This window comes from Artemia franciscana, chromosome 18 (assembly GCF_032884065.1).
Source record: "Artemia franciscana chromosome 18, ASM3288406v1, whole genome shotgun sequence".
Taxonomy (NCBI): Eukaryota; Metazoa; Arthropoda; class Branchiopoda; order Anostraca; family Artemiidae; genus Artemia; species Artemia franciscana.
This window is the reverse complement of record NC_088880.1, coordinates 8687594-8699622: the sequence shown is the minus strand read 5'-3', so window position 1 is coordinate 8699622 and position 12029 is coordinate 8687594. Positions and strand designations below refer to the sequence as shown.

The window sequence follows — 12029 nt, the reverse complement described above, 5'->3', positions numbered from 1 at the left end:
TTCTATTTTTCTTCTTTCGGGCTCAATTAAAATCCAATTCTTTTAAAATGTTCTAAGATCATACTGACAGACCATATTGAAGTGATAAATTTAGGGATTTTAACATTTTATTTAACTACCCAGTTTTTACCAACGTTTTAATATTATACTACCCAGTAGCCATCTAGTAAAGGGGACTCGGATTGTTTTCATCGAAAATGGATAGAATTAATCAATAAATTGAATAATTCAGTTATTCAATTTCAGGTTAGAAATAATCCTACAATCAAAGCATTGATTTTATTTAATACTTATCATGGAATTTTAACAACGTACAGTATCTAATTTATGAAAGATTAATGTAAATTTGCTGATTGAAAACGTGATTGCATCTAGGGGTACCATCTAGTATTGCATCTAGGGGTACCTATTTATAAATCTAGGGAGGGCAATTTTTTTTCCACGATGAAAATGCCAAAAAGTTTTGTTCCAAGCTTTTGGGGGTGATTGCCCCGCTTTCCTGCGAAAAGGTTCTTCAAAATAAATTTCGCTTAGTTTTCCCGTAAAAATAGAACCAAAATTAAGCAAATTAGGAAAAAAAATGTAGGAATATAATAGCAAATTGTAAAAAGATTATATATTCGAGGGATGGGAGATGGGCCAAAAGGGAAAATATCAATGGTTGTTTCGATTCTAAAACAAAGTTGTTTATGCACATACTAGATTATTAATATAAAGAAACCGTGCCATAATTGATGGACATTTAATAAAAAATAGAAAAAGAATAAAAGATTCTTTAGGATTTTTATTTTCCTACTGATATTAATAGGATTTGGGGTATATTACTTTGGCTCATGACATTTGGTTTTTCTGGCTCATTTACGACCCATTTAACCTTTTGTTATTTCTTGTGCATTGGAGCTTCCCTTGGTCCAAGGATTTAACTGGTTAAATTCTAAAGGTTTTGAAATAAGACATTAATTGACAACATTTCTTTTAGTCTGTTAATATTTCTGTATAATTGTTAGCTTTTGTTACCGAATTGTTCACTTTTATTTAAAAAAAACGCGTTTAAACAATTTTTGAATAGTTTATTTATTGTTATTGTTTCACTTTCTGTAAAAAATGCTTATACTTTTTGCTTTATCCTTTTGCTATTTTAATAAAAAAAAATCAAGAAAAATTGAACCCCGTACGAATGCTGTGTTGTTTAGTAGGCTGTACGAAAAGTGTGGTTCAATCCCGCTTACTAGGGTTATAATGAGAGAAAGGCTGAGATGGCTAGGGCACGTTCTGCGAATGAAGGATGAAAAATTGTCCTTTTCGGCCAATCGTCTAGAGCTAAACGGAAAGCAGGTCGTCCTTGCTTGGTTGGCTTCCTGTGAGGATGTAAAGAGAGAGGCTTTGAGTAAATTGGGATGAAAAAGGAGTGTGCATAGTTGTGTTTGCCTCAGGCGGCTGGGTGCTGCTGTGAGTTGTTAGTAGTAGTAGTGGTAGTAGTAGTAGTAGTAAAAAAATTGACATTAATCATTCCTTGTTCATTAGCTTTTATTAGCCCTCTCATTTCTTAATTAGTAATTGTATAAATTTGTCAAAGAATTTTACAGTGCAGGGTTATAAATGAGCATAAAAAGAATTTATCATTAAAGATAGTTCGATTTTCAGTATGCCGAAACTATGTTGTGACATTATAATGCGAAAGCTTTTTTTTTTTTTCTCTCTCTCTTTTTACTGCCAGTTTAAGTTAATTGCGAGATGTGGGGAGTTTATGGGAGGAAAGGAGTAAAATTCTAACCTCTGTGGCTTTTATGGAAAGTGGAACATTCAGTCTGGTAGATGAGCATGACATTCTTTCTCATTTTAAAAACAAGTTGGAGGTACAAAGTATACCTGTGACTCTCGATATAAACCGTACTCGCTTGTGTATGCCCGAAATATTTGTTAAATATCCTTTTTTCGGACTTTTACGTTGAATATGGACATTCACTAGATTTCGGTCTATTACCACAACACATATATTATTTTATTTTTATTTTTTTTTGCCTCAGGTTGCTTTTCCTGAAGATCTTCCCGGAGGAGCTTTTGTCATGTCAGTTAATGCTAATGACCTTGATTCTGGTAATTATGGCAAAGATGGCGTGCGATATACGAAACTAGATGGCAGTATGAGCGACATGTTTCAACTTGACTTCATAACTGGTGAGATTCGGACAGCCCAAAACGCTAGTTTTGACAGGGAAGCAGAGACAGATTTTTTTCTCACTGTGGAAGCTCGTGACGATCTTGGAGAAGGAAAAAGGTACGAAAAAAAAAAAACATAGAGAGATTTTTGTCTTATGGTTCCCGTGTTGAATAACATACTTTAATTCCATTAGTTTATTTTTGTGACATGTTTGTAATAGCCATGACATTATTCCGTAATCCGGATGTCAAAAGAAGCCAATTAACCCCATTTTTTCACCGTCGTTGCTGTGTCAGATGTCGAGTCAGTAAAAAGAACGCAAAACCTGATTTGTTTTTTGAGCGAAATTTGAAGTGAACAGAAAAGAAGAAAATTTATTTTATATGTATATCTCTGTTTCTTTGTGTCGTATTGTCTCAGTGAAAATTTAATCTTTGCGGTGATAGCCTAAGCCAAATGGGTGCAAGTTTTCTCTTTTCGAGGGTTTGTTGGCAACCTTTAAACTGAGTAAATTATCTCTTTAAGACAGTTTATAAAGGCTAACTATTATGTTACCATCAATTTGTGTTTATATTACCTTAAATTACCTTAAATCGCATTTGCCAGCGAGATAAGGTGGTAGATCCTCCTGTAGTTCTCGCTGGTGGTGAGTGATGTAATTATGTTGGCTTAGCTTCCCAGTCCAGCCTCCACTCGGCCCTCTCCCAGTCCCTGTCGACTCCAGCCTTGAAGGAGTGGGGTGTCTCAGCTTGGATGGTAGACTCGGATAGGCTATTCCAGAGGGGGACCACCCGAATGGAAAAGAAACCACGTCGTTCCCTTCTCCGACATCCAGGCAGGTGAAGCTTAAGACTGTGACCTCTTGAATTGTTAGCCAAAGAGGGGGTGAAGATCTGGTTCAGGTGACCGGATTTGAAAATTTTGCGTGCCATGATCACATCTCCTCTATATCTTCGATAGGTGAGGGTTGGAAGTCTCAGAGATCCTAGGCGATCCTGGTAAGGGACATTATTTAAGCCACGGACCAGTTTGGTTGCTCTCCTTTGGACACTTTCAAGGGCTCTTGTGTCCATTTTATTTTGGGGAAAGGCCAAAGTCAAGCCAAACTCAAGGTGGGGACGGACAAGGGATTTATAAAGTTTTATAACCACACATGACTTTCTGGTTACAAAAGAGCGCTTATTGAGTCCGAGAGCTCGATTAGCTTTTGCAACCTGAGCCTGAGTGTGGCTGTGGAATTTTAAATCTTTGTCCACAATGACGCCTAAGTCTCTTTCCTCGGCAACTGCCTCCAACTGATCACACCCTATATGGTAGGGATGGTGGGGGTTATTGTGCCCTAAGTGCAGTACCTTGCATTTTGTTGCATTATATGTCTTCATTCGCAGGTGAAAAGGCGTAGCGTTAACCCTCATAAATTTTAACACAGAGGAAAAAACTGAAACACGCAATTTTGACTTATGTAATAATAATGATCATAACTATAATTTGGAATTGTATTTATTTTGACTATTGTATATTGGTGTTCTGACTTAAACTGAAGCACCAAGGGTGGCTAAAAGGAAATTCAATTGTCTGATTCGGTTAATTTGTAGTTTTCACTACCATATATGTCCTAAAAAGTTTGACAAAATTGAGAATTCGGTTTTCAAAGAAAGTAGCATAGTTATTGACTGAAGAAATTAGCATAATTACAGCCATCCATCCTGGGTTGGCCACCCATCTTGTTCTTTCGCACGCGCTTCCTATTTACCTTCCTCAAGTTTCTCCAGGTATTTTCGAGCTAGGTCGACTCTGGCTAAGCTAACATTCACGACACCATTGACCCCAGTTCCAAACCAAAATAACCGGCGGCACCAAGACTCGAACTTCTGTCTTCACGGACAAACAATTTTAAGCCTAGCATGCTAACCACTCGGCTGGGACCGATCATGATGCTTGCACCCTAAAAGACAAGGCTACTGACATATGCAAATAGCTGGTTTAGAACAAAGGCTTTATAGACAAAGGAAAGGTGAGGATATTGCCCCTTATTGAAGCCAGGATTGTACAATGATAGTGGCTAACATATTTGTTTGCTTTTTCTTTTTATTCTCAAGTAGTTTTCATATCTTTCCGTTTTGAGAAGTTCAGTAATTTACAAAAATGCAAAACTCACACTCAAACCTCACTTTTCTCAATATTAACAAGTTTTTGTACAAAAAAGTTTTCAAAGAAAAGTAAAGAGCTACATTAAACCAAAGACGTGGAAAAATGAAGTCAAACAATAATTCAATTTCGAAATGGAAACAAATCACTATTAATAAATATAATAAAACCGTAAACGAGCAGATATAAAAATAAAAAATAAATTCAAACTTAAGACGAACAGGAACTACCACAACCAGGAGTAGAGCTCACTCCCCCTATGGCTTCTAAATACGCTGGTTCCATTGTTCCACATCTTTCTTCTTTCTTTATATTATTCTTTAAAAATAAATTTCTGTTCGTGATTTTGCAAAGACGAAAAATAATAACGGTAAATATGAACTTGAGTTCTTTACGAGAGGAAAAAACTGGAGCCACTTTGTTGGATAAACCGGAGCCGATTACGGGAAGAAAAGTTTATATGTTACTTATTCATTTTGATTGGTCAGATATGGATACGGATTTATGGGTTGGATGGTTATAGGATAAGGAGCTGAATAGAAACTAAACGCATATCCATGTATGGCGATTTGATAAACATCTCTTATTTGTTTTCAGTGACGGAATCCTTCATTTACAGAAAAGTGTTAGATACGCCCTAGAATTTGACTTGATGGTACGTGACTAATAGTGCCTTTTACTGAGAGGCTGATGTGTTTGATGATGATATGTCCTTTTTCAGGGGCTATGCAACTATACACATTTTCCTGTTAGACTTCAACGATAATGCCCCGGAATTTTCTCAGAAGTTATATCAATTCAGAGTGAAGGAGAATAGTCACAGCTTTGATGCTCCTGCTTTCTTGAAAGCAACTGACAGTGATGAACATGGTAGCACTGTTTTTTAGTTTTCTTGGCTCTTTTTAGTGTCTTATAATAGGATAAATACTTTGATTAAGTTTGAAGAATTGATATTATTAGAGACATTTTGATTGAAATTGAAATATATTTTGATTGAAAACGTGTTTGGGTAAGGATAATTATTATTAGAGCGATATTTTGATTGAAAACGTGTTTGGGTAAGGATAATTATTATCCTTAATAAAGAAAGAAAGCAGTCTCCTGCTTCCTTGAAAGCTACCGACAGTGATGAACATGGTAGCACTGTTTTAGTTTTCTTGGCTCTTTTTAGTGTCTTATAATAGGATAAATACTTTGATTAAATTTGAAAAATTCATATTATTAGAGACATTTTTTTAAAATAATATTCTATGCTACACTTACATAATATTAGAGAAATTATGTTACCAGAAAAACTATCATTTATACACAGAGCTATTACCAAGATGAAGAACACAAATCAGATTTGTCTATTCGTCTGTGGGGTCCTTAATGATTGCCCAACACCGTAGGCTGTTAAAGTACATTGTGAAGGGCAGTGGATTATTTTTGTTTCTTGGAAAGCGCTCTTTTTCTTACCTTCTAATACTTAATAAAAATCCTCTGCATGCCCTTCAATGCATTGGTAATGCGCAAACAATTCAATTGGTTTAGGTGTGTCTTATCAGAAGCTATGAAGTGTTTGTGCAGATTAGTTTTTTGAGAATCCTGTTAGATTTTTCAAATTGTAAATTTATATTTCCAAGAATCCATGAACCCAAGAATCTAGTTAAGCATATAAATTTGGGATTTTCAATCGAATAACGTGTTAAATCTTAGGCATTGTTATTAAATTACCTGAGAATGCGATTTATTATATCCTCGGAATATGAGCTTTTTTGTAGGATTTTCCATCTTATGGAGTCAGAAGACTCCATAAGATGACTCCGTTCCCCTTCTGGACAAGGCCTTGATCATGAGAACCTGCTCTTACAATCAAACAGCCAAAAGTTTGATCCACTATATACATTGCAGAAGCTTTTGGGCATAGTCCCTCTTTTTTTCCTTTTTTTGTTGATTACTACCCATTTGTAATTTATTCACCATATGAAGATAATGACGTACAAGGAAAAGAAAACAGTGAAAAGTATTCTTTTTTCTTTTTTTAAAGCCTCGAGTCTAATAATTTGAATTTTGCTCTAAAAAAAAATAAAAAAAAAAATAGAAAAAAAGTCAGGTATATTTGTGGCCTGTATCGGCTTTCTGAGTCTATCCAATTTTGTTTTCTCACGTATATTGGTCCATTGGATTTTCGCTAGTTGTGAATGCAAGGAGGAGGAAAAGGAAGGTTCACTAGTTAATTTGTTAATAAAGCCCTTATATTGTGTGCTATTGTTCTCCTGGTGCTGTTTCTAACTGCCTACTAAAGTCTCTGAAATTTTCCTAGAAATTATTTTTACAGTCACACCACTTATGCATATTAAATAAATACCCCAAGTAGATTTTTAACATTTCATAGACTAGAATCTTTTGCCTTTTCTACTTAAAATTTTGATAGTTGAAAAATGATTCTTTCAACCCCGAGGAAATATAAGTAAACTTAGTATTCGCCCACATGAAAAAGTTTTCCGTCGCACGGTGTGAAAACTGGCTGCCCGAGTAAAATTTGACTCCTATTCGAACCCTGCTTAAATTGCATGAGATTACAAAATCTGAAAATAATGTTTAATTTTAGGCACACCCAATTCAGCAGTACGATTCTATATTTTGCCTGGCCAATATAGCCAAAATTTTAGTATTGATGAAATCTCTGGTGAATTAACACTTCGAGAACCACTAGACTTTGAAAAAATTAGTGTTGATCAAAACGATAGCTGCTACAGACGCGTAGATCTACAAGTCCGAGCGAATGATCTTGGTGAACCTCAGTTAAGCAGCGTTGCCGATGTTGATATTTATGTAGAAGATTTAAATGATAATTCACCCGTATTTGCAAGAGATGGCTACGCAGTTTCAATAGCCGAAGATATACCAGAAGGAAGCTCAATAATTCAAGTAAATTTATGTTTTCTCATTTTTGTAAAAGTTTTGGAAAATGACTATTTGCTAGCTCAAAAAGCTAATATCTTTTGACGTATACAGATGTACAACCCTTTGGGAAGCCAGTTTGACCATAAAACAAACATAGAAAAAAAAATCCAAATGAAAGTGTATTGCTGACTGTGATTTTAGTATGCTAATCATGTTGTGAAAAAGTATCTTATATTTTTGGTTGATTATTTTATGTTAGTCAATTAATTATTTAATAAATTAATGATTTATTTTGGATTATTTGTTAAATTATTTAATTCATTTATTTATCTTATTTTAGTTAATTTATTATTGATAAATTATCATTAATTTTTCATTAATTTGAGGGTGAAGGATATGTTTAATATCATCCTATTACAGGCCTACTGAAATTTTACCATAAAATATCTTACAATTCAATGCCCGAAAGTTTTTCTATTTTATTCTCGAGAAAGACCCTTATGAGCTTAGACAGTTAAGAATGGAGAGGCTTTTGAAACAGCTTATACTGGAAATTGCTTTATTAGTTCAAAAAAATTTCTAAACCGTCTAAAACTCATGTTGGGTAACATAGCTTCTTTTGATTTGCCACAGTCAGTTGTGTTCATTAGTAAGTAAAATCTAAGTGCACAGATTTGAGGGGAGACATCTTATGAAAAAGTTAGTGCTACTAGGTTTAAGAAAAAAATTCTTTGTTTGTCTCATCGAGCCAAAGTTGTAGTTCGTGCATTTTGAGGGACGACAAGTTTTGAGGGGTTGCAATTATTTTTTCCTCCCCCTCTAAAAAAGAAAAAAATTAATTTTATGCCCCCCTTAGTCCTTTCAGTCCTACTTGAAGTTCCAAAATTACCCTTAAAATGTAGAGTAAAAAAAAAACATTCTAACTATAGGTATTGCACTCTCTTTTCAACTTAATCATCATGTAAAGAAATCTAAAGTGAGGAAAAAGGTACACTCTCTTTGAAACCCACTATTGCGTCAAAGGGTTTGACAGTTAAGGTCTAAAAAAATGTAAAAGTGAATTAGAACAAAAAAAAACTCATCAGTTTATCTTCAATTTTCTGCATTTCCATCTTTTAACAAATAAAATTTGTTTTTCAGGTAAAAGCCACTGATCAGGATGGGTGTGAACCAAACAACGTCGTCATTTACCGTCTTCAAAACTTTTTAGACAAATTTACTATCAGCCCTTCAACTGGTGTTATATTTGTTGCACAAGGTGCTAACCTAGATCCAGATCAAATGGAACATGACAAATTATATGACTTGAAAATTATAGCTGTAGACGGTAGTATTGTTCAAGAGACACGGAGTTCCTCAGGGAGCGTTGTGGTATCAATTGAAGATGTTAATAATAAAAAACCTGTTATTATTCACCCTGAAGCAATTCAGATTTCAGAAAATACTCCTCTTGGTTCTGAGATTTATAGAATAAAAGCTTCCGACCTGGATGTAAATGCACGACTGAAATACACTATAGACACTGTTGCCAGCGAAATCAGAAATGAAGATGGTTTGACAGTCCAAATTCCAGGCGTTAGTGTGCAAAAATTCTTTGAATTAAATAATGAAACAGGCGTCTTAAAATTATCAAAAATGCTAGACCGTGAAATATTCGAAGTTGTACGTCTAGCTTTTGTTGTAGAAGACCTGGCAGCAAAAGGAGGGAGACAAATAAGCAATGATATAATGACAATTGTTGTTGAAGATGTTAATGACAATGACCCACAGTTCTTAAGAAGTGAATATATTACATTTGTCCCTGAAAACAGTATAACAGGGACTTTGGTTGCCACCGTTGCAGCTCGGGACATTGACAAAAATCGAACAATAGTGTATAAAATTTCTGAAAATGTTGTCGATTACCTTAAAGTTGATAGTAATACTGGTGACATTACCGTCACTGGTTCTATTGATCGAGAAGAAACTTCTTGGCTCAATTTTACAATAACTGCAATTGATTCGGGTGTTCCGAGACGTAGCAAAACTGTCCCTGTGTTTGTTCAAGTGTATGATGAGAATGATAGAAATCCAGAGTTTATAGACCCTCCAAGTAAATTATCTGTTTTGGAAAATGCTAGTCTTGGAACAATCATTGCAACATTCAATGCAACTGACATGGATGCAGGTGATTATGGACAAGTGACTTTTCTATTAGATAGGTCTTCTTCAGATGGTAAGTTCGGTATTGATTCTCAATCTGGAGAGTTGTTTGTTGCTTCTCATCTTAACAGAGAAGAAAAACATTCTTATTCTCTGATTATTGAAGCTGTTGATAATCAACGTTACTCAGGTAATGTCAATAGTCGTCATGCGTTTCACCAGTTGACAGTATCGATATTAGATGTAAATGATGAAAAGCCGGTGCTTGTACTGCCTCAGTTGTGTGTCCTTATTTCTGAGCTGCATACAATTGGTGAGCCAATTGCGCCAATTTCAGCTCGAGATTTAGACGATAACAACTTACCAAATGGTAAGGTGTCTTTTGACATCATATCTGGAAATGGTGATGGATTGTTTGATATTGAAGATGTTGCGCATAATGCTGCCCGTATATTTACCAAAAAATCTCTTCAAGGTAAATTTGGTAATTACTCATTACGAATACGAGGAAGAGATATGGCAGAACCATTTAATGAAGATGAAGGTATGCTGAGTATATGTGTTAGTGACTATAACGACAATGCTCCATATTTTATTTATCCTAGCCCAAATGCTACTATAAAAATATTTGAAAATGAAACGTTAGGATTTCCTGTCATAAAAGTTGAAGCTAAAGATGATGACAGTGGAATGAATGCTGCAATAAAATATAGTTTAAAGAAGAACCCTGTTGGGCATTGGAAAGCATTCAGTATTAATGAAACTTCTGGTGTTTTATATTTGGTGAGTCATTTAGATGCTGAACGACAAAAATATTACGACATTCGTATCGAAGCCAGAGATTCCGGACTACCGACTAGCCTTATGTCTGAACTAGACCTCAAAATTGTTGTAAAAAGTGTGTTTGATGATATTCCGCGGTTTGCAACTGACTCTGTTTTTTATAACTTTACAGAAAACGCCCTTCCTGGACGAGAAGTATACACGTTGCCAAATATAGTGGAACGCGATTTAGATGACAGTATTAGTACCATTTGCTACTTTATCATATCCGGTGATGAATTAAACCATTTTAGGCTTGATTCAGTGCGACATACTTTACAAGTCGCTAAAACGTTGGATCGTGAATTTATAGCTCATTTTGAGCTGAGAATATTAGCTTCAGATGATTGTAAAGTGCCTTCTCAGATAAACGAAGCGTCAATTCTGACAGTGAAAATATTAGTGCTTGATGAAAATGATAACGCCCCTCGTTTTGTTCGAAGGATTTTTACTGGGGGTATTGTCACTAATGCTGTTTATGGAAGTGAAATTCTCACCTTAAAAGCTACGGATGCTGACTTAAAGGATGAGCTAACTTATTTATTGGCAGGTGATATACAGCAGTCATTTTCTGAGGGCTTAGACGCTTTTGAAAGAAAGTCTACTAAATTGGTGAATGCAATTGCGGAGGAGCTGATACGAGCCGAAGATATTTTAACTCCGTTTATGCTTAATCAAACTTCAGGGGTTTTGTGGCTGAATTTCGATCCTCAGCCTGGCATGAAAGGACATTTTGAATTTCAGGTAGGTCGACTTTTTGTCTGTGTCTGTGTTGTTTCTAAAGATATCACATGCATATCGAGGTGGTTTTATGGGGAGACAGATGGGGCACTTGCCACGGGTGCGGAAATTCTAGAGGTGCAGAATTCTAAAAAAGTAATTTAACAGTTATTATTATTTTGTGATTTTTTTTATTATTGTTTATAAATGGTTCGTAGTCGGGCGGAAAGAAGACAACCAAATTACCCATACAGACCTTGAATATGAAGGTGAATGACGCAACCATCAGATCTATTTTGCTATGAAATTTGGCCTCTTAAGGCCGGAGAAACTTGCTGGAGTAGCGTCCATTCACAAAAATGTAGGGGAAGGCGAGCAAAATGTAGTTTTCAAAATTTAGATCGGGACATTTATTTTTCATTTTTCTCAATATTATTACTAAATAAAGGTATTTTTTAAAGAAGATACCAAAGTCCATATTTAAATCTATGGGGTTGACTCCCCCCCCCCCAAGCATGGCCTTGGTGCCAGGTAGGATAAACCTTCGTCTGGTCCCCACAAAAACGAAGCATTTTTATTTAAACTGAACTGATTTATTGAGAAATGAGCTGAAGACTGAAAATCTACTTTAATTGAACAGTTTTTATTTACTGAACAAGTTCTATTAAAAATTGTCAAAAAACATTAATTACAACAGTTTCCAAGGAAAGGAGACACAGTGCCTGATAAAAGACCTCTTACCTCTGTCACCCTCTTACTCTCAATCAATTATTTATTTATAAAAAAAACTTTCATCTTCGTCATAAAAAAGAAAATGCTAGTAAATAAACTATGTTTCATCATAAAAAAATAAAAATTCATTAGTCTACTTATTAAATAAATTGACGTTTTATCCCCCTAACTGCCAATCGGAATAGTATTCCATTTTATTATAAGAAATAAAGTCAGTCTGTCCTACTTTGTCTCCACTTTTGAGATTTGGCTGGTTAAACATGTTAGGTATTAAAACAAGCCACGGACACGGCACTTGATGTGCAGGGTATCAAATTTGTCTTGAAAAACGCTAATGTTTTTAGAAATATTTGTGGTTTTCAATAAACTAGCTACTTGATGGTAGTGATAAGCGAAGCCACAGCTGGAGTATTTA

At 35.1% G+C, this 12029-nt stretch overlaps 1 protein-coding gene across 1 annotated transcript in view; it reads left to right on the top strand.

The window, feature by feature from the left end:
* The window catches only part of LOC136038570 (cadherin-23-like), a 155744-nt gene that overhangs the window by 125494 nt on the left and 18221 nt on the right, over positions 1–12029 (top strand). The window contains exons 9-12 of the mRNA XM_065721748.1: positions 2028–2278; positions 5031–5179; positions 6903–7222; positions 8339–10906. Of these exons, the coding sequence (XP_065577820.1) occupies positions 2028–2278; positions 5031–5179; positions 6903–7222; positions 8339–10906 (3288 nt within the window). The remainder of the gene's footprint in view (positions 1–2027; positions 2279–5030; positions 5180–6902; positions 7223–8338; positions 10907–12029) is intronic.